This window comes from Leptonychotes weddellii, chromosome 14 (assembly GCF_054177405.1).
Source record: "Leptonychotes weddellii isolate Sample4059 chromosome 14, ASM5417740v2, whole genome shotgun sequence".
Classification (NCBI taxonomy): Eukaryota; Metazoa; Chordata; class Mammalia; order Carnivora; family Phocidae; genus Leptonychotes; species Leptonychotes weddellii.
The window spans coordinates 70,212,367-70,236,243 of record NC_138382.1 but is presented as its reverse complement, the minus strand read 5'-3'; the positions used below and the strand labels follow the sequence as shown (position 1 = coordinate 70,236,243).

Below are 23,877 nucleotides of genomic sequence, written 5' to 3'. Positions count from 1 at the left end.
ATGATTAGGTTTCTGATGAAAGAAGCTACAGAAGAATGTACAGTATGATTTCATTCACATAAAATTCAAGTAAGAAAAATTAAGTGGTGTATTAGGGATACATACAAACTGCATGGGGGATGAAAAGGAATGATTAACACAAAATTCAGGTGGTAGTTTCCTCAAAGGGAGTGAAAACAGTAGAGTTGGGAAGAGGCATATAAGGGACATCAAAAATACTGTTTTCTGTCTTGAGGTTGGTTAGGGAATCAGCAGACTACTCTGTAAAGGGTCCAGTAGTAAATACGGCTTTATAAGCCAAACGGTCTTATAATTACTGGACTGCAACCTTACAGTTTACAATCCGTAAACTAGTGGGTGTGGCTGTGTTCCAGCAAAACTCTATTTACACAAATAGGCAGCCCAGACTTGGCGTTAAGGCTATAGTTTGCCGACCACGAAGTTAGGGTGCTGGGTTTGGGATGCTTAAGTTTTTTTCTCTTAAAAGTTGATTATATAATACACATACTTTTATATGTATATATATTTCAAAATTTTTGACAAGTTAAAAGAAGAAGGTACCAGGCCCCTTCATTGTGAAATTTTACAACAAAGGTATAGAGACAAAGCAGTTCTTGTATAAAGGTTAAGAATTGATTCTGGAGTCCCGGGATCGAGTCCCGCATCGGGCTCCCTGCTCGGCGGGGAGTCTGCTTCTCCCTCTGACCCTCCCCCCTCTCATGCTCTATCTCTTTCTCTCTCTCAAATAAATAAATAAAAATCTTTAAAAATAAAAAAAATAAAAAAAAAAAAGAATTGAAATGGCACGAGATTTGGCACTGGCAGTTCTCGAAACCAGAAGACGGTGAAACAGCATCTTGAACTTCTAGGGGGAAACGATTTTTCACCTGAAATTCCGTACATACCTAGTGGAAGCCCTCAGAGGAGAGTGGCATGAGCCCCTTCCATACCTGTCGACCTCCCGAGGTCTCTATTCCTCCACTCTGCTTATCCACCTGACTTCATTCAACCAGTATTTTTCATGGCACTGTCTTAGGCACTGGGGATACAACTGTGAACAAAATCGGCAAAAATCCCTGTCCTCCCGAAGCTTACGTTCTAATTCTAGGAGGTAGACCTTCAGCAAACTAGGTAAGTTAAATACATAGCACAGTAGCTAATGATGGGTACTAAGGAGTGTTGATATAAGGAAGGAGACCGAATGGGGAGGGTGAGGTGGCAGGCATTGCGGTTTTAGATAGATGGTCAAAGAATGCCTTCTTGCGACCCATCAGGGAATTCCTCCAGCCTTGAGCTTCTCTGTGCTGCATCACTGTTTTCTTCTCTACTGGCCATTCTTACGAGCTTGCTTACATGGTATAATATCTCCCACACTTTAAAAACAAAACTTCCACACCCCCTTTATCCCATTTTAATTCTCCCTTTTAGAACAAGATGTCTTGAGAGTTACTTCTATTTACTAATTCCTTTCCTCCCCTCTCCCCAGTCTTCTATCAGGATTTAGCCCCGTCCTCTCCACTGAAACAGCTTTTGTTCAGGTCACCAATGACCTCATATCAAGTAAAATTAAAATGAGTTAGTACTTAAAAAACTCTTAGAATAGTCTGGCATGCGCATGTATATATATAATGTGTGTATGTGTGTGTGTGTGTAATAAGTTACTAACATCTGTAATGGGAAGTCAAATATTGTTTAAAATTTAAAATCAAGAAATTGTTTAGAAATAAGGAGATAGGGGCGCCTGGGTGGCTCAGATGGTTAAGCATCTGCCTTCAGCTCAGGTCATGATCCCAGGGTCCTGGGATCGAGCCCCACATCGGGCTCCTGGCTCGGCGGGGAGCCTGCTTCTCCTTCTCCCTCTGCCTCTCTCCCTGCTCATGCTCTCTCTCTCTGTATCTCTGTGTCTCAAATGAATAAATAAAATCTTTAAAAAAAAAAAAAAAAGATAAATACTGTGTCGAATGTGATTACTGTGAATTAAGGTTAAGGACAGCTGCTTTTCAGTATAAGCCTTTTGTACTTTTTTGTCTTGTTTTTAAGGCTATAAACATGTATCACTTTGACTTAAACTTTTTTTAACAAACAGTTGATTTTTAACTGTGTTCTGAAATTTACTGATTGATGGTAGAAACCTTTTCAGGGAGAGGGGGGAATCTCCTTATATCTCACATGTGATCAGCATCCCGATGTGTAATTTCTTTGGGGATAAAGTAGCTGAGCAGACATCAGTTTTATCTAAGCCTTTGGACTTCTCCAATTTCAGAATTGAAAGTTTTCTAATTGTTGCCTTTTATTTCCTCAACAGTGGCTTTTTATTATCTTTTCAATGAGTGGCAGAACGGAAAGGTTATTTTAATAGCCTGACGTTTCTGATGACCCTCTCTTGACGAACCCAGATGTGGCCTATCATACTTTGGCAAACCCCATTTTTCTCAATTTTCTTTGGTAAGATGTAGGCTTGATGCTCCTCAGGACTGTCAAGCATCTGAAAGATAAAAGCTGTCAAACACTCCAGAGTGCCATTTTCTATAAAGATGACTGTGTCAATAGAAACAAGCCCAGCAATGTTTAGTTCAGAGTCAGGTAATACTCATTTCAGGCTTTCTGGGTCAATAATATGATATTCTGTATAAGAAAAATGTGAGTTTTTGTTCTCTCTGCTCAGTTAATGTGTATTGATTGTTTTTCCTTTATAAATGATAAATAGGGAAGGCTTAACTAAATCATGTTCTTCTAATGTAAATACTTCACTGTGATCTCTTCTAGCCCAAAAGCCCCATTTTTCTTCCAGGTTTTTATATCTGAGTTTAACTCATGTTGCTTTTTGGTAACTCTTATGGATAGCAGGTAGGTCTAAAAGAAGACCTTTATGGAGGTGATATCATGTAATTTCAACAGCAGTCCTGGAAGCTCAATATTATCCCCATTTTGCAGAATGGCTTATCTACTCAGAGAGATGGAGTAAGCTGACCAAGGCCATGTCCTAGATGGGAGAGAGAGACATGCAGATGGGTCCTTGTGATACTGTGTGTCTTCAGGAAGAAACAACTGGGAGAATTACACATAGAGATGAAGCATAGCCCCTTCAAAGTGCTTGCCTTGGGGATCAAGTTCTGTGTATTGGGTGTCACCTCAAACTATTGTCAGAACGCTTGCATGGGAACTGTCTACGGAGCCAGAGGTACATTGTTAAGAATATCCATCCCACTGAGGGAATTTGAGAATTCTCCTGGAGAACCACAAAGATAGTCTGAGCCAAGCCTAGAGGATAAGGTGGCTGATGGAGCTGAGTAATACTGGTTTGGGTAAAAAAAATCAGTCCTGATTGTATAGTAATTAGAGGAATTTCTTGTGTAGCCTGTAAATAGTTCCAAGACTTGCCAAAGAGGCATGTTGACCGCATCCGTGGACTAAGTATGTGGAATGCCCTATGTTTCGATTCATAGCCTGTATTTTATACGGAAGGTCCCCAGTTCTCCCTCACACCCTGTTAAAATTCTTTTAAGGTAACCTTTTTGAACTACTTACTATGTGCCCGGCATTGTGCTAATCATACATGTAGGTGTTCATTAGTACTTGGAGCAACCCTAGGAGCTAGTTGGTTTTCTTGTGCTGTTGTAGATGAAAATGTTTGGCACTGGAAGAGTTGAAGTGCCTTGTCTAAGATGGGATTAAAACCCATTGCCTTTGAATGCACATTCAAAGCTTTTTATTTTGGATTTCGTGAGCACTTACTCTGTGCCTGGCACCACTTGGCACCAGGGAAACAGAAGGCCGGTATGTGAATTTCTCACTGACACGCTCACCCTGTTAGGCAAAGCCCTGTTTCCATGAGCACTGCTCAGATTCAGCCCACTCTCTCTGCGGGTGGTTAGATGCGCCCCTATACGAGCCTTACCCCTGCTGTTCCCCTGCCATGAACACAGCCTTAGTGGGTCCCTGGGGCATATCTTCCGCAACTCATTGTTGCTTCTGGGCTCCTGTGCTGCAGTTCCTTCCAGCCCCTGGGCATCTTGGCCCTAATTGCTCCTTCTATAATTTAGGGGTAGTATAAGAAGTTTTGTAAACTGAGAATACCCAGTAAATGATGACAAAGGCATATTTACTTTCCAAAGGAATGTATATTTGTTTTATTCAGCGGATGCTTTTTAAAAACATCTTCTGAGGAAGGAAGCACAGTTTAGTGGCAAGACCACTACCTGATTAATTGAGCTTCCACACCTAATTTTTGATGATGTACCTATAACTATGAAAAGAACTGTGACTTTTCTGATAGTACCTCATTTAGGGAAGGAAAAAACCCAACCGATTTTTCTCCCTGTCAGTTTCTTCCTAAGTATTAGTCCCAGAGAACGTGGGTGATACTTAGTGTAGGGGTGAAGGGGTGGGGATGGGTGCCCTCCCAACCTCACCTCAGGCCTGTCCCACCCACTCCCCCTAACAGCCTCCATTATCTCGGCACCACCTGGTCTTGTCACCTAAGAAGGGCCAGGTTGTGCACTATGAGGGTTTTCAGATCTGGCTTCGTTTTCACTTCTTTCCTGATGAACTCCACCCGTTCATGCCTATGCCAACCTGTATCATGGGATGTGCACCCGAATGACGTGTGTCAAGCTTTCCTAGCTCTTCTGGACTGGAAATAACTAATCCCGTTTGCTTATCTGCCGATCTCTCGAAGCAGAGATGAGAGTGGCAGTTTAAGAAGGTTGGAAATACTGGACCAGAGCCAGGGCCTCTTTGCCTGCACACTCCACTCTGCATGTTCCAGCCGTAGGAACAAACTGCATTATTTTGTTTCAAACTGTGCTCAAGGGAAGCCAAGACCTTGTAACTGGAAACTTACCAAACAGAGAATTCTAAGACTAAATTTAGTGTTCTATTTAAAAAATAAAATAAATCGAACATTTTGTTTGTTCACCTTTTATATGTTAAAAAAGAGAGATTAACCTAGTTCACACTAACAACCTAAGAAGAGTATTCAAAGAAGTGAGAAGAAAACTAATCCTCTCGGTGAAGAGGGAAATCCTTAACAAAATGTAGTAAAGGGGCGTGAAATACAGACTCTGCAGCCAAACTTTCAAATAGCGTAGCCTCTCTAATCTTCATCACATAAAATTTTATTGTGGCTCAGAGAATATTAAAAACTTAGAAAGAAATGAAAGGAACTTCCATCGGCAGGAAGTAGGAGAAAAGACTGGTAGGTTTTATTTATGTGGTTTTTCTCTGGTTTTGAAATGTAAATACAGTTAACTGCTTTTTGAACTATGTTCTTCATTTAATTATGTGTGAGTTAGTTTTCTCCCGTTTGTGTTGAACTATATCTAGAATGAAGAACCTTGAGATGTTATAGAGGCTCTGTAATATAGAGAGCATCAACAGTTTAATTAGTGATACTTTAAAAATTGCTGTGATTTCAACCAGCCAAGGTATCCCTAACTAGTTCTTGCTCTTCCTCTCCTGCTTCTGCTCCCATTGCTTCAGTGAGCATTAAGCACCCGCCTTGGGCTAGACACAGGATTCAGATTGCTAGTGATCCCCAAACACTGATCCATGGGTTATTTGTGTTAGAATGACCCAGAGAACTCGTTAAAAATCCAGGTTTGGGAGTACCACCTCCAGACATTCTGGTTCAAAAGGTCTAGCGTGAAACCACAAAAAGTCTATTTTTTTAAGGTTCCTTAAATGATTGATATACAGCCAGATTCAGAAACAGTGAATAGACCGTTCTCTAATAAGACAAAAACAATATTTATTTTTTGATTACTGTTATTTTGCATCATTAGACTAATTTTCATTTTGAGACTACATAATGGAGCCTGATTAAGTTTGTTTAGAAGACATGACTACAGGCTAGCACAATTCTTTGTTTCCATGTTTCTCTTTAGGAGAGCTTTGATTTTGACACTGACTAGTCTAGGATCAGACAGAGCTAAGTATGATCTGTGTAAGCTGTCAATAATGTTGGTTGCTGATGCAGTCCACCATTGTAATTTAGGGTGCATGTGTATAAGGAGAGAGAGGTGAGAGTTCTTTTTAGCCATTGCATTGAGAACATGGCCGAGAATCTTATTTATTATTTTAGTGGTGTGGTCAGTTTGTGAACTAGTATATTCTTTAGGTTAAAGGACTGATTATAGCTTACTTTTATATGACTCTTAAGAATCAAATCTCTACCAAAAAGCACTAACGGGTAATATTCAAGTCACCGATATCTTAATATGCTTGAAAAGCCCTAAATGGCACCCATGTTGGCAAATGTCATGTGGATTTTATTAAAGAAATTTGAGCACCTACTAGGTGCTAAGTCAGCAAGAATAAGGACTCACAATTTCCTGTGGTTTCTGTAGGCTGAAAGTGTGGTCACTTTGGTGAGCCATAGTGTGATGTGAGATTAGACTGTGCTGTTAGGTTGGTACAGATCTTATGCAAACTCACATTTTTTCTCTTTTACTATCTTGATAGCTATGTAGTCTGCCAGCTAGATGATTCAGCCAACCATGCTGGTGATCTTTTCCCAAGAAAAAGGACAGCAGGGCTGTATGAGAGAGAACCAGACTTCAAGTCAGGATGCTTTTGTTCAGTTCCTACCTGTGTACTTAATCCTCCCTAACCATATGGCTTTGGGCAGATTACTTGATTTTTCTGAATCTTTTTGTCCTCTTGTGTAAAAATGGGGATAGTATTAATACCCACCTTAAGCCTGTTGAAAGAGTTCAGTGGTCGTAGATGTGAAGCACATCACCCAGTGCTGGGCACATACTGCTCAGTCAGCAGAGGTTAGTTGACTCTAAAGGGCAGTAAAACCTGATTTGACTTTAGAAGCAAAGAGGGCTATAGAGATCCTGGAAGTGTTGTGAAGTTTTAATTAGTATCGCTGGTGATAGTAGATGGTGAATGAATCCAAGCAACAAAGAATAGTCATGGCAACTCATATGAGGTTTTCCACATCCACCCACTTCTCATTAGTCACTTAGTCATTGACTAAATTGTCATTTCTTGTTTGAGTCTCCTCGGTCATGACTGCATAGAGGCTGAGAGGCCTAAGAAGTTGCTGTGTGTACTTGACCCAGTGTTACCACCTGACCACGCTCCCGGAGAGGAGGACTAGCAGCTTCCTGTCTTCATCCGTCCAGACTCTGCTCTAGGAAGCAGGCCTGATTCTTGCCCCAGGCAGAATTAATGATTCCTTCTTTATGTGCTAACGCACTTGAACCTCTGTTATACCACCTCTTTCATAATGCCTTTGTGTTGAAGTTGATTGTTTGCATTTTGATCTTTCTCTCTCTATTTTAAATTGCTTGAGGGCGTGGCTTGTACACATAGTGAATTCTCAGTAATAGTCGGATTAATACAGATCCTAGCCCAGAGGCAGTTTCCTGTGAGCTAAGAGCAGACTCCGGAGCTAGACTCCCTAGGTTCATCTCCTAGCTCTGCCACTAGCTCTATGACCTTGCACAAGGTCCTTAAATATGTAGTCACCTTGGTTTCCTCATCTGTAGAGTGGGGACAGTAGTGTTACCTACCTTACAGGGCTGTTACAAAGATTAAATGAGTAAACTAATATAGAAGCACTTGGAACAGTGCTTGCAGTAGTCAATGCAGAGGAAGTGAAGTGGTCACGGTGGTAGCTATATTACAGCTTCAGTCTTTCTGAGTTTACTAGTATTTTCGAAGGTTGGATTTGCCTGAAAAAATGCTACAGGGAAGATTTTTTCCCCACATGCCTTCAAATCTAGTGACTCCTACCACCTGAAGTTTCCTGTTTTCTTTATGTACAGATACCTGATAGATAGGTACTCATGATTCCATGTTCAGTTATGCTACCTTTTTTTTTTTTTTTTGTAAGATTCTTTTTAGAGTGTGCGTGCGGGGTGGGGGGGGTGAGGCAGAAGAGAGAGAGAGAGTCTTAAGCAGACTCCGTGCTGAGCGCAGAGCCCGACTCGGGGCTCAATCTCATGACCCCATGACCTGAGCCAACGCCAAGAGTTGGGCGCTTAACCGACTGTGCCACCCAGGCGCCCAGTGCTATCTTTCTTTTTTTTTTAAAAAATGTGATTCTTTATGAAAGCAGCAGTGTAAATTAGCTAAACATAAATCATGATCTTAGAAATATTTTCAAAGAACTATTAATATCCACTTATATGAAACTTGAGGTGGCCGATAGATTTCTTTTTCAGTGCCAGCTTAGATCCATTGACAATGGTTGCGTGTTCAGAGGAATCCTCAGGCCGTGTCCTGACTCCACAGTTAGTAATGTCTGTCACAGGCACAGAATGGAGGAGTGACAGCACCTTGCTGTCCCTGTATTAAAATGAATTATCAATCTCAATGTAACTTTGCCCTTTTCTCTTTCATCTTAAAGAAAAGGCTTCACTCCCCTCACTCTTGGTGCTGTGGGCTTATTTACATTACAGTGTACCATACCATCGTTTCTGCCTCTGTTTTGAAAGCTAGAGCTTTTCTCTGGCAGTTTTAGTTGCTTTGATATTTTGCAGTGTCAGATCTTGGCACAAAAGCTTGTTGCCCTGGCTAATAACTTACTCTATTTACTTTACCTAGTAGGTCGCTTTTTAAAAAAGGAAAGAGAGAAGTGATTAAGCAGGTGATCTCCTGAGAAAGCTTCCTGTTGACTGGATGATCTCGCTCTTAGATGCTCGACTCCGTGTTGGTGTGCTGGATATTATTTTTTTCCCCCTTCCCTTTTGCCAGAGGATAGTGGAGAAGCAAGAGGTAGGATGTGTTCCATCCAACAAAGAGAAACTACTGGAAGAAAGATTGCCCCCACCCCCTGCAAAAAAATATATGTATATATATATTAAAGAAGCATTACATTTTGGCTTCTAAGAAAAGCAGGACATTCTTTGCTCTTTTCCCTCTTTCCACGCACATGTCTGGCATCTGTCTAGACCAGCCAAAGGTCTTTGATTTCTAAGGCTTTATAAATTGTCTTTCTGTTAAAGCATCTTTGATAGTTTCTTAAAAGCCAACTCTTCCCTCACTAAATATAGTAAACACAATTTGATCATAGCTGAACCGTTTATAATGAAAGGTTTTTCTCATACCCTTGGAAGGGTTGAGTAGATTAACTTTCATAAAGTACCTGCAAAAAAACTTTTTGTTGATCTCATAGTGGGTTTTCTATTTGAGAATAAATAAAAATCAAAAACAAAGTCAGCAACACGGTTTGAATCATGGTACCGTTTATTTCTTGATGACTACAAACATGGTTTAGAATTAAATAAAAGAATCCGGTTCGCAAACTGGGAGAGCTAACAACTTCTACAAGACACACAACGTTTTCTGCAACTGTTCTACTTAGGATGATTCGTGGTTGAAATGAGCGGACTTAAAAATGACCTATCTTTAAAGCCTAGTAATCTGGTATTCTTTCTGTACTCTTTGTTTTGATCAATTTCCTGGTGTTTGGCTTCAGAGGGGAAATCGAAATTCTGCCTCGAACTAACCCTGTGATGAAGCAGGTGTCAGTCTGATCTTTCAGCATCCTGAGATCTAGGGTGTGAAGAATGACTGTGACCATCTGATTTTTCCTCTGTCTGCCTTTAGAACTTGGAATCTCAATATCTTTTAGAAATGTGCAGCTTCTAATTATGATCTCTTAAGCAATTACTGTTCGTTAAATGTCTGGTCATCTTGCCTACCATTCCTCATGGTATTAAGCTGGGGGCATTCTTACATTCCCCAACGTTTGCCCAGCGCCTGCTCTGTGTCAAGCATAGTGAGATAGGGAGGGGAAATCAAATGTGGTCTCTGTCCTTGAGGAGCTCCCATCCCTGGTCTCCTAAGATCATCTACCTCTGAGATATCCAGAGTGTTGGGGGCCAAGCACCGGGGAAGGCTGTGCCCTCCACGGTCAGGTGTTAGGGCTGCGGTGGCTGAAACGTGGTAGTTCCAAGGTAACACAGGAATTCCAGGTGGGCCCCTGTAACTGCAGACCTGAAAAAGTAAGACTAGCTTTGAGACAGACTCTGTTTTACTTATACTTGGTATAGCTGAGGAAGGTGAGCTGGGGCAGGGGAGGCACATTCTTCACGTCAAAGGATGGTAATTCCTCTAGATCAGAAATTGTCAAAGCTGGAAGAGGGCACAGAAGATGACAGAATCCAACTTCTTGTTTTTCCTGTAGGTGAAATTGAGACCCAGGAGAGGAAGGGGCTTGCTCAGATCAAAAAGAGAGTTAATGGCAGCTCCGTGCAAGTATATGAAAGGAAACATGACAGGAAGCCAGACTTTGAAATAGGTGTGCCAGATTGGGGTGTAAGCCTTTCCATTTGACCAGCAATCATTATGCCCTTGTCTAGAATTTCCAGTGGATTAAAGACAATACAACACCCTAGTTTATATAACTAACCCCCAGGAAATTATCAGATCTGTGTTTGTTTTAAAAATGATTATTTTCTGTTAATTGGTATTTTACCCCAGATATTTGGTCATCTAACAGCAAGGCAAACCTATTTCTATGTAATTTGGCCGTGCTGGTAGGAACAGTGTCGCACCTGGTTCAGGCTCCTCAGCATGGTGTGCAGGCACAGGGTGGGCAGTCAGAAACCTTTTTAGTTAATTTATGCATTGTGGAAACACAGTGGCCGTTATAGTCTGACAGACCTGGATGTGAGTCCCAGTTCTGTCACTTACGAGCTGTGTGGCTTTGGGCAAGTTATTTCACCTTTGAGGCTGTTTCTGCATCTGTGAAATATGGTGATGAGTGTGTACGTATGTAAACATGCACGCTTCTAAAATAATACTTTTCAGTATCCTAAACCGCTAACACGGTACCTGGCACATATACTGTGGGGATTCCTTGGGGTTTTTTTTTTCTTATTTGTTTGTTTGTTTTAAGGGGAGACTCTTACTTTTGTTTCATGTTAAACTGCAGAGCTACCATTAGGAATCAGCCAAGGAACTAGAATCGAAGACTGTGGCTATCTAGGCATTATATCTGAGAACTACCTTAAACTAAGAAAAAAAAAAAATATGTCTACACACACACAAACACACACACACACACACACACACACATAATGTCTTCGTGATTTTTCCAGCTCTATCATTGATCACTCTCCCTGTCCTATCCCTGTTGCCTTCTTTCTTTCTCTCCCTTTGCCTCAAAGAAAACTAATGGAGCCATACAGAAAGCTCAAAGATAGAACTGACCTTGTGCACCTTTAATTGAGGACAGAATTTGCTAAAAGTGTGTCTAGAAACCCACCAGTGGTTTACTTTACAATCTGTGTCCTGGCTAGACTGGCTGTTGGCTGTATAATTTGTCTAGTTTTGTCTGGAGTCTTAGACTATTCAGCTGCTTCAGGGCAAAATCTTTTGGGGTGTCATTAAATGGGATTGATAATTGGCTTCTGATGAATATTCATTGTGACTAATGACTTTGGGCAAATTTTACACATACTATCTTTCTATTCTCCCACTGAGTGAGATTTTGATAGGATCATTTTCTTCAACTTGCACTTCAATTAAATATTCAGAATACCCCTTTGTTGACTATAATTCAAATTGTATACTTTTATTGCTTTAAAATTTTGTATTCTATAAGGAATGAGCATAGGCTTTTAGGAACCTTATTTTTACAAATGGAGTTGGCCTTAGAGTTGTTTTTAAAATAAGTGGCTAATGATAATTTATGGGATATAATATTATTTCTGATTAAGCACAGGTAAATCATAACACTTTTCTTATGGTTGACTCACCACTATTCCTAAGTAATGATGTACATTGTTTTGCCACTTTGCATTTTGGAAAAGAGCCAAACAATTCTCTTTTTTGTTTGTCTGTTTGTTTTCTTAACCAAATGGGTAAATGCATTTTACTCCAATTACAGAGATTTGGCTTTTAGAAAACCGCCAATGAGAATGATGATCAAGCACCTTTAAAGTTCAATTTTTATGAGGGATAGGTAATTTTAAAATCTTGACATTTAGCTTTTAGGTCTTTTTGAGGGAAAGGAGACATGAAAAGAACATTGTCTGGAGATAAGATCTCTGTCGCTTTATTGCTTGAAATAGGATTTTGACTCAAACCAATTCAAGCTAAAAAGAGGGAAATAATCAAGTTCTGTCTTAACCAGGAACATTCTTTGGAATGACTTTTCCAAAGAGAATTACAAATGAATTCATGTGATGAGGACATCTTATATTTGTACAGCACCTTAGAGATTTTAAAGTGCTTTTACTTATTTATTTGATGTGTTGTAGAGTTACAGAATAGGCGTATTATTGAAAGAAAGGAAAGAAAGAAAGACAAGAAAGAATGAATCCATTGACATGACTTGCCAAAGGTGGCATATTTGTGTGTCTAAGCTTGCCATTATTGTTTTGGAATTTGAGTCCTATACCCCACTCTGTGAGACTCAGGAAAATGTTGGTCCAATAGCTAAAAGCCAGGCCACTAACTATCTTTATATTGTGAATATATTTTAAGTAGGAATTGTTTTTTATTTATGGAAGAAACATTGCATCGGCTCTCACTTGCAGAGATGCTGTGACACTAGGACACGGAAGGGAAGAGAGCCAGGGTCTTCCTGGAGTTTACAGTGAGAGGACCGGCATGCAGACAGGAATAGTGCCATTAATAATGGGGGCTTATGCCCAGAAGAGCCATGTGAGGAAAGTAGTGCTTTCACAGAGACCCAGAGGAGGAGTTTGCTAGGGGCACAGATCCAGGAAAGGAGTACATAGCTACTCTTAAGTCTGAAACGACTTATTCAGAGGATGAACTTGGAGAAGGCGGCAGAGGCTGTGGCTGGAGATGCTGCTCTCCAGGTAGACTGGAAGCTGGTGGAGACACGCCTGCTCCCGACGTGCCTCCAAAGACTGCCGAGGAGGATGTGACATGACCGGACCTGCACTTTAGTATGAGTCCTTTGACAGCTAGTTAAAGGATGGGCAGGAAGAACTGGGGCCCAAAGCCAGGGTAACCCTCCAGCCTGACTTCAGGGTACAGTTGGAGTGAAGTTTGTTCATTTTCTCCCCATTCAGCACCAGCAAAGATTTTTCATCTCTTCTAACCCTGAAGAGATGAGTCATGTAAAACATGACAGCCTTCTCTATATGGAATCCTACTGAAATGGGTTGAGAAGGGATGGATTAAACCTACAAGCCTTGGCAGAGTCGCTGGGAACAACTCTTGAGAGCTTGCTGGATCAGCTCCTGTTCATGGCATGTACCTGATTTAAAGAACAGCGTCTGGAGGGAGAAGGAAGGGGAAGAAAGTAGCGGCCGTGGATTTAATACACAGCTTTCACAACTGGGAAACATCAGCAGAATATCCAATTTAAAGCTGTTCAGGTTACACTAACCTCTGGGATTCTTTTAACTGGGCCTTGGCACGTCACTCTTTCGCCACGTAAATGTCCTTCTGTCAGCGAAGGCCAGTTAACAGCTTCCAAAAGAAGCAAAGACCTCATGGGAACAGGCTTCCCAGAAACCAAAGAAACATTAAAGAAAAAAGGCAGAAAGAAACATGTGTTGTTGGCTTTTGTCACTTCATAGCCATATCTCCAAAGGTGTTGGGGGTTTTTTTCCTTCTTTCACTATACTAAATTTTGTAGCAATTTTATCCCATTATATCTCTGTCCCTAATTTTTTATATTATATCAGATCCTGATAGGCTGTGTCTAGCTCTTAAGAAAAAGAAGGAATATGAAATAAGGGCATGTCAAAAGAAGAGGGAGAGGAAGGATTAGTCAGTAAACAGTGCTGGGGCAATTGATTATGTGGAAAAAATAAATTCTCACCTCTGTCCTTAAACCTAAATTAATTCCAGATGGATTAAAGAGTTAAATGCTGGGGAAGAATTTGGAGGCCTTTCTCAGTGTAACAGCAGTAGAAACCATCATGAAGGATAAGATTTGTCTGTGAAATTATTTAAACCTTCTCTCCCCCCCACCCCTGCCCAGTTCAAAGGAAATTATAGAAGGATAAGTTATTTTCAGAAACATTACAATTAGTATCCTTTGTATATCCAGTGTTTGCTTGTGAATCACTTTCAAAAAATGCTAATACTCACTGGTGGACTAAGAATATGAACAGACCATTGATCTATGAAATATAACCAAGAAACATGACAAGATGTTAAGCCTTAGACATGATCAGAAGAATAAAAATAAAATCCAAATAGATACACTTCCAAAGCTACTAACTTGACTACAGTTCTTAGCCCTGGTGAGGTGTGGAGAGGACATTCTAGTGCATGGCTGTGGGAGTGTAAAGAGCCTCCATCCATTATTTATTATATTAATACATTTATTATACTTAAACTATAGTTACTGTCTCTGAATCTTACATCTAGGAACCATGTATGAAAATTATTGACATGATCTGATTATATATTGTAATGTTGGGAGAGTGGTTAAATATAGTGTGGGAAATTCATTGAGTGTCATTAAAAGATACGTCTTCTAGGAATATTTAAGGATGTGGGAAAATGCCAGCAAATAAACGTAAACTTTAAAAGAAGGCAAATGAGCACTGTATTTACAGTAATCCTAATTTTATTAGAAAGGGGAATAAAAGTGCTTTGTTGGTAATTCCCCAAAATGTCAAGTTATCTTCAGATGGTGGAAGGCTTTTATTTTCTTTTGCCCCTTTTTCCATTTTCTAAACTTGTTACCATCTTTGTGCATTAGCTTCATAATCAGGGTGGGGAGGAAGATTTCTTAGGAAAAGCAAGCTCTTACTAAATTTGAATTCGAGTGGTTGAGTTAACTCATATTTCTAAAAATGTCGAGAAGTAGGTATTGAATTTTATTGCTCACCTCCCAACAACAGCGTCTCTGCATGTGGATTTCTTAGCTCTGAAGTTTTGGTTTGCTTGTATTACAGTTGACCGCCTGCATCCACGGGGCCGCCGCCATGCTGTACCCCATGTTCTGGCAGCACGTGTATATCCCCGTCCTGCCTCCGCATCTGCTGGACTACTGCTGGTAAGGCTGCTGCTCACCCCGCTGCTCACCCCGTCCCCTGCTTCTCCTTCTCCAGCACCTGACGAGGACGTTAGGGCCGTCCCTTGTAATGCAACTGGTGATTAAACTGAAACTATTAACTTCAAAACGACGTGCATTTTAGACCAGGTGATTGCATGGCCCTTTTGTTTCCAAATGGCTTTCGGCTATGCCACTGCATTCTGCAGAGTTCAAGGCCGTGGATCTTTTCCCATCTCTCACTTTGGAGAGACCAAAGCACCGAGGAGTGGTGTGATTTTTTTTTTTTTTTTTCTTTTTCCCCCAAGATGGGTTGGAGCCTAGTGAGAACAGTTGGGGTCCCCGAGGTCTTCAGGTTTCAGCCATACCCTGGCACATTCTGTAGGACTCGTTTTCAGCTGTGGTCTGGGCGCACAAGCCAGACTTCAAAACCCCCTGCAGTTTTTTGGTGGGAGTTTCACTGTTCAGGGAAGTGTGTTTTAGTGGAAGGAAAGCAGGCAGGCTCTACCACCTTGGGCAGGTCCCTTGGCTTAAGACTTTGTTTCCTCATCTGCAAAATGAAGTTGTTCCATATGTAATATATAAAGCTAAATGATACAGGAGATGAAGGGACACGGTGTAGAAAAGCTGGCTCATGGTAAGGGCTCAGTAAATGTTTCCGCAGATATATCGTCACTGTCTGTCCTCGATAGATTACCAAGAAAGACTGTCTGTGTAACGGATTTGGATCTGTTTTCTTTCTGAATAATTTCTTTCTGTAGCATAATGTGATTAAAGACATTGTCTGCAGACAGCTCAAGTCAGCAGACGTTGATAAGGGAGCACTGTACGTATGTGGGTAAAGGTACTGCCTGCCAGAAATTAAGAGCTTCAGGAGAAAGGGACCCACTGAGGGGTCACAGCCCTGTCACTTAAAAACAGATGATTTTAGGACATTTACCATCAGGTCAGTCATAATCTTTGCTGGGTTCTTCCAGCCCATTTTGCAATCCTGTCACTGGAGATGGTTCGCTGAAGTAGCCAGATTGTCCTGGGAGCTTAAGGGTATTCTGCAGTACTCCTGATTTGAATGTGTTGGGCTCGCTCTCATCCCAAGAAGCCATGTGTACAACCAAGATGTAGCTCAGGGCCATCAGGTAAAAATCAGTGGCCCTCTCCAGTGCATAGCACTAAGTGAATCGGCTCATTTCTCTCTCAATTATGTATCTTTCTTATCAAGGTAGCTGTTTTTATTTGTGCCTTTCGCCCACTTCCTATGAAATTAAGGGACTATTCCTCTGCTTAGACTTGCTGCTTCCTTTTGAGCTTCTAAACCAACTATCTTGGTTTTTTCCATACTGCCATGTGTCTCAAAGGAGAGGACCATGTTTGCTATCCAGTAGTGTTTGTTGTTGTTTGAATGAAAGACTGGGGGGCTGGGCGGAGGAGGACACTGACACTCAGACAGGAAGAAAGAGATAGGGGAGTGGGAGGGGGAAAGAGGACAGACAAAGGTGGAGGAGGATAGTGAGAGGAATAGACGGAAAAGGTAGAAAGGGGACATATGTTCCTAAGACAGACTCACACAGTGATTCCCAATCCCCTTAGCACATGGAAGCCTGCTGCCAGCCCCAACATAGAACACTCTCATAGACACCTACCCCCACACAGACATGTGGCCCCCATACTCTCTCTCTCTCTCTCTCACACATACACACACACACACACACAGGTCCCTTCCCTATGCACGTCTCTGATCCCTCCATGGAGAGACACCTGCCCCGCACACCTCACCTCAGACATGTGCTTTAAGAGGAAACCTTAGAGTTCTCCCTGGAAAAGACTCACCTGTGTGTTTTGATGCTGCGCTTCAGATGGGAGCACAAATGGGCTTCTGTGTGCAGGTATTGGTAGGACCTGGCAGCGTCATTGTAGTTTCTCTGCCTCCCAAATAGTACGACTTTATTTTTCTATTATTTCAAAAGCTTTGGTTGCTAAATTGTCAGCTAGCTTAAAACTAGCAGCTTACATTCCCAGAACTGTGCAGAGAAAAAGGCTTTGTCAGTTACAGTGGTAACAATAGCTGCCAGAGTTGAACATCTCCTATGCCCCAGTCTGTGATCTCACTTAATTCCTCTAGCAACCCTGGGAGGCGGGTATCATTAGCTCCATTTCACAGGTCGGGAAACCAAGGCCCCAAGAAGTTTAGTAACTTGTTCCAATATAGATACCATGTATTGAATGATTCCGTTTTTATAAAAACAAACGTGTGTCTATGAAACACAAAAATGTGTGTATACATATGTAGATGTATGTATATGTATGTGTGTGTATGTATATATGTATACACACACATACACAAAGGCAGAGATCTAAGAGGAAACACACCACAGTGTTAGCAGGGGTTTGTGATGGGGAGGAGGGAGAGGAACTCTGTGTGATTTTTATTTTATTTTGTTCTATGTTATTCTGTTTCTACAATGAAAAAGTATGGTTTCTATACTTGAAAAGTTTCACTTTAAAAAAAAATCAGTATTTATTCTAGCCAGTTGTTCTTTCCAGCCCTCCTTTCTTGTTTGCTTAAAGGATTTATTGGCTGTTTTGCTCTTTTCCTGTGGAAGGTGATCCGAGATCCTCTTTCCAACTTCCTCTCTAACTCCAGCCCTCTCCTGAACTGCCTGCCCGAGAGCAATGATGCTGGCGGGTCTACCTTAGAAGGGAAGACCCAACAGTGAAGGCTGCTAAGTCCTTGTGAACCCCAACTTCCACTCCAAAAGAAGCTAAGACTTGTATTTTTCAGAGCCTGAGTGGGTTTTGTGATTAGGCTCCATCTTGGAGGTTTCTGTGTATACGATAGCAGTCCCTCTCCTGGTCTCTTGTTTTCACAAGAGAACTTTTTTGACATTTGACCAAAGGATGATTACAGGCCAGTGGAGATTGGTATCTGTTTATTAACTACAAGATGTTAAGAATGTGGAAATAAAAGACCCCCAAGAGAAAAAACAGATCTTCCATTCAAGGCTTGGTTTGATCACCTTCAGCCTGCTACCAACTGCTTTGGTCAGAAACTACAAATGTCATGAAATTTGAGTCAGTGCTAATAACTTTATTCTATAGTGCTCGGTGACTTTCACCACTGTTGAGTTTAATCCTTGGTGGTAAGAGCCAGCAGGGATAACTAGCATTTTAAGTAAAGTGCTAGGAGCTTGAAACATGTAAATTTGAAGGAGGTTTGTTCCTCTGCAGATGATTTAAATGTTAAGTACGTCCCCATGCAGGGGATACACGAAATGGAATTTGAAAACTATTATCTCCTGTAGAAATGAACTCTCAATTTACTCACTGCACAGGAAGGGCAGATTCTAGTCATTTTCACTGCCAGCAGGTGCCCTTTCTATGCATAATAGACTTCGAAAGTGTAATTAACACATGAGGACCACTGCTGCCAGTTTTTCTTCAGGTACATGCTGCTAGGGGTTTTCAGGACAACAGTGTAGGCTGTGAGAGCTTTTTACATTGCACTTGAAGATGAGGTGTTCATTGGCTTCTGGACAAAGACATGTTAAATGGGGCTGAGTCCAGATCCTGCTTTTGGTATCACAAGTCATGGTCCTTGGACCCAGAGACCCCAAGAGCTATAATACAGCCTTGGGTAGAACAGAGATCAGTAGAGCAAAGCTCTGGGCCGCAGTGAATAAATGGAAAGTATGATGCCGAAAACCCCACAATTATGTGGAAGACTCTAATTGCACATTACAGCAGCCAATTATCTGAGTTAACTTTAATTAGAGTTATAATCACAGATTTTAATTATCTGAATAAATCCGTTTAGTACAAATGGTCTGCCCTAAATATTTCCCAAATTAAATTTTTCAAATCCCTTCCCATTTTTGGAGAGGATGGTAGAGAAAGTGCCTGGGCTTTGGATTCAGACAGACCTGGATTCAAATCTCAGTTTCATCTCTTATTAGCTGTGTAACCATTAAAAATCTATTTTATCTCTTTGACTTGCTGTATCTTTTTCTGTAAAGTGGGTTTAATTTATCTACTTTGAAGAGTGGCTTTAGAATTAGAGAGATTGGTCATCAAGTGGCACACACGGGCCATTTAGTAAATGGTGGTTGCTCTTATCATGGTTATTATAAACATAGGACATGGATTTTGGTTTCCAGAAGGTTTAACTCACATCAAACATTCTTACTTCTACTGCTTTGTGAGCTCAGGGGAAAACTTTGTAATTCATCTTTTCTTTTTACCCCTCGGATTGTTTTTATTTTGATTATTTTTTTTTTTTTTATTTAACTTGAGTTATTGTATGGTTGTTTTCATTTGCAGCTGTGGCATAAGAATGAAAAGAAAAGAAACAAAAGCAGATGGCAGAGAAAACGAAAGGAGTAAGACATTTCCAGCCCTTATGAATATTTAAAAACATGTGCTGCTGGTTCCTTTCTACTTTAGATCTGTACCATTTTCTTGACTTTGAAAGTGAAAATGAGAATGTTGCCTACCTTGGCTGATGGCAGCCCTGACCTTGGCCAGTGTTGGGAGGGCCTGCCCATTTCTGGGACAAAGGGATTAACTTGCTGATGAGAATCTGCGTTTCCCTTCATTATCACAATCACCATCTACTGAGTAGTGTGTGTGTCATACTCTTTATAAACATTATTGCAAATCTTCAAAATCAAACCGTAAATAATATTTCATTATTAGCTCCATTGCATGGATTAGGAAATCGAAGCTCAGGGAGGTTTAGTGACTTAAACCACTGTCACACAGCTAAGAAATGGTAGAGCCTGTGCTTAAAATGTAAGGCCATCTGATACTCAAGCTTTCCTTACTAATATCCTCCAGAGTTTTAGAGAATAAGTTGTACCCATCACCAAGATTTGGTGAAAAAAACTTTCATGTAGGCTTCTTGATGACTTACGTTTTTCATTCAGAAAATATTTGTAGAGCACTTACTATGTACCGGGCACTATGCTAATTAAATGTTGCTAATAAAAGGTCCCAGTAGAAACCCACATGGTATTTGCCATGTAAATTTCTTTTTCCACCTTAGTCTTTCAGAAGTAGTCCTAAATAAGGACTACAATACAAGTCAGTTCCCAAATTGCATTGCATATTTGGGTTGTTCTGGACACTTGTTAACATGCCTTTGTGACAAAATATTTCCAGAGCAGATCAGGGCAAGTTCATGCTGTCCCCCAAAGGCTAGCCAGATCAAGAGTTAAGTTTGTAGCTAACTCCTGATGCTCTTGAGGACATGGTTGAACCAAAAATTATATCCTGTGTGTACAATTAAGGTTTGAATTTTGCAGTTGTGTTTGTAGAATGCATTGTATCTCCTGACTCTGGAAACCATTCTTCCACTCAGAGTGGGCATGCTCAGATTCTGTGTGAGAGATACTAGTTCTAGATTCTTTATTCATGTTGCGTGTTGGGTTCTGAACCCAATCCCCACATGCTGCATCATGTATTCCATCTAGAATTTTTAGCAAGCAGTCTGGAATGTGCCTGATCACAGGGTGCAGAGTCCATGTAGTGTAGGGGCATCAGTCTGGACAAAGCTATGAAGTGACTTCTGGATGACTGGGGCTGGGTCCCGTCTAATCTCTCTCTTCATCAATGCAGTGATTTTGCATAGGGAATAAATTGATGCTGAAGTTAGTGGGATTATTGATATTCTTAGTGACAGAAATAGAAATCAATGAAGTGTGGTGTGATGGAAACAGAAAAACCTGGCTTTGGTTCTGGCTTCCCCATTTACTAGCTTTGAGGTCACTGAACCTCTCTCTGAGCCTCCTTTCTCTTCTGTCAAACATGAATAGTAATTACTACTGACACAAAACAGGTGTTCCATAAATAGTAGATACTATTTTTGTTAACTAATAACTATATATACGTATATATATGCACATATATATGTATCTGTATATATGTATATGTGTGTATATATACGTATATATACATATATATGTCTGTGTATATATATATATATAGTTTGTCTATTAATGCGAATATATATAAATGACCCAGCAAAATCCAGTTGAAATACACGACACCCAGGTAAAATGGAAGTAGATTAGGTAGACAGGTGTGGCTAAAATTCTGTATATACCAAAGTCTGGGCTATGTAGGTTTTGTTAAAGATTGAATTCCAAGTGAGCAAAAACTGTCATTTCCATTTTGTAGCAAGTATTTATGAGTGCCTCCTATGTCCCTGGCATTGGGCACAGGAAGGTAGGAGCTTATCTATAGATGGTCCCTGATCTGATAAAACACTCCTTCACAAAAGAATTCAGGTGTCCCGGCAAGAGTAGGAGGACAGATTTTTTTCAGCTAAGAAGCAGCAAGGGACCAGGTCCAATGCTCAGGGGGCGGAAGCACTACAAGTACTCCTCTGGGAGCAGTAGGAGAGGGTAAGGACCAGGATTTCAGTTTCAGACAGAAGAAGGGGGGAAGTTGGGTCTGTGGTGGGCCTGACGGGCAGGAAGTGTACAAACAACGTGTGTTGGTTGAACAAAGGCAAATTCTAGATTTCCAGGTAAATCCCTTAGTAAGATTTGGCTAAACTTGACCCTGGGGTTTGAACAGAGAGGTTGAGTAGTAGACGAGTTAAGTTTCAGGTCCAAATCCTGGCTCTGGTCCCACCAAATTCATGTCTTTGGGTGAATCACATAACCTCTCCAAGCCTCCCGTTTCCTCATCCCCAAGAGTGTAGCTAAAAATATGTTCTCTATGAAAAGCCTGGCATCTAAAAACTTGTTTGGTGTTGACAGTCACTACATTTAAATGCCCCTCCATTTCCTTCAGCACCCAAGACTGAGGATGCCAAGAGCCTTTGGAGGAAGTTTTGGACAATTTATGAGTAAACTGTCTCCCTGGTGGAAAAATGGCAGAGAGAAGAGACTGGGAGCTCTTTGCATTATCTATGCTATAGATTCGGTAGGAATCTATATTGATACTGTAGGTTCTACAGGTTCAAGTTCTCCATTTTTTTAAATTCACATGTAATTCCTATACTGCAGCACTTAACCTTTTTAAAAGTGTACAATTTTGTGGGGGTTTTGTGTATTCGCAGGGTTGTGCAACCATCACCATTAATTCCAGATCCATTAGATGTTGAGTACAGTCTTTATTGTTAGTAAGGTAATTGGTCCTTATTTAAAAATAGACATTTTTTAACCTTCCAGAAGCATATATGGCAGAAAGCAAATGTTCTGTGAAAATGAGTAGGCCGTGTAGGTGGTTGGCACCAGACCCTTAACTTGGTCCCTCCAAGGTGCCCCGTCATCCAGCCTCAGCATTGCATGCCCTCAATGGTGCAGAGACTTGCAGGGTTAGAGAAGACAGAGTGCCCCTCTACCACGGGAATGGCCCTTCCCCAGTTGGGGATGGTGGCTGTCGGCTCACTGACCTGCCCTTTGGGAGCTCTCCTGATGGCAGCTTACCCACTCTGTGGGCCCTCCACCTCCTCTGCTCCTGCATCTACATCTGAGTGTCGGAACCTGGCCTGCTGGTCTCACCTTGCCGGGCCCAGTCCTGCTGCCTGATGTGACAGGGGGCAACACAGCTTGCCTCCCTTGTCCTAGTCTCTGACTAGCCTGCATGGAGCATGGCTGTCCCTGACCTCTGCTTATACAACCAAGCCTTGGCCTGGCTTTCCCTTTCTTTTTTTTTTTTTAAGATTTTATTTATTTATTTGACAGAGACAGACACAGCAAGAGAGGGAACATAAGCAGGGGGAGTGGGAGAGGGAGAAGCAGGCTTCCCGCCGAGCAGGGAGCCCGATACGGGGCTCGATCCCAGGACCCTGGGATCATGACGTGAGCTGAAGGCAGACGCTTAATGACTGAGCCACCCAGGAGCCCCCTGGCTTTCCCTTTCTTGAGACACATTCAGTATGTAATTCCTCACTCCTCCCTGACCTGGAACCTGTCTTGGACCCAAGACTTAGAAAACTGTGGAATTTTTATGGCACAGCGTGGTGGTCTCTACAGCAAACATTCTAGACGTGTTCCTGGTCACTAACAGAGCAGGAGCCACAGACCATGTGATGCCATCATGCCTCAGCAGGGGAGGTGCCTTACCTCAGGGCAGGACTTTTGGCATAAGCGTCCCTGCCTCTCTCAGTTGTTGGCCCAGGGGAGAGTACATGAAGCACAGTGTTAACCTCAGAGCGATCTCTCAACAAAATGGGTTTATTCTTACCCTTAAACATTTGAAAGACTGAGAGGCTAGGCTAACAAGTAATTGGATGCTGTGCATCTTGGCATGTGACATACCTTAGTCCTAGAAAAACAAAAAGAAGAACTCTTTCCCTCTTTTTAAACTTTTACATTTGGGGGGGGGGCGGTTCACTTTCTTTTGATTTATCCATAAACCTCTCTGTCTCCTCATTTCTTTCTTCCCTCATTCATTCCTGCATTTCTATGAGAGTCTCATAGGCGGCTGGTGGCTCACAACTTGAGACTTCCCTTTGCAGCTGGCTCTGGCTGTTATGGTTCTCATTGAACTCCCTGGGGCAATAGAGAGCCCTGTCTCCTGACCTTTTCTCTGTGATTAACTTCTCCTGCTACAGTGGTCTTAGCCATGGAGCCCTTCCTGATGTTTTCCAAGTATGTCTCCTTCCGGTAGACTGAGGAGGCACAAAAGGGCGGACCACTTCAGGCTTTGATGTTGACCTTTCCAGGTTTTCATCCAGGCCTTATCTTTGTAGCTCGTGTGTTCATTTAGGTTGGGTTCAGGGGCTCGGAGCTCTGGAAGGCATCTCCCCCAAGCCCCAAGGTTACCCCGGGAAGCCATAGGGCCCACACTGAGAAGGGCACTGTACCCTGTCTCCCACCCCCCACGCTTCAGCTGCAGCGATAGACCTGTGTCGCGTCAGCAGAGAATCCCCAGTGCCCGACCCTGTGCACACCCCACTGCCCCACAGTTGGGAGCACACA

At 41.7% G+C, this 23,877-nt stretch overlaps 1 protein-coding gene across 12 annotated transcripts in view; it reads left to right on the top strand.

The window, feature by feature from the left end:
• DENND1A (DENN domain containing 1A) overlaps positions 1-23,877 on the top strand; it is a 489,873-nt gene that overhangs the window by 259,017 nt on the left and 206,979 nt on the right. For all 12 annotated transcript variants that reach the window (XM_081803556.1, XM_081803552.1, XM_081803550.1 and 9 more), the window contains one exon: positions 14,853-14,953. In XM_081803556.1, the coding sequence (XP_081659682.1) occupies positions 14,853-14,953 (101 nt within the window). The remainder of the gene's footprint in view (positions 1-14,852; positions 14,954-23,877) is intronic.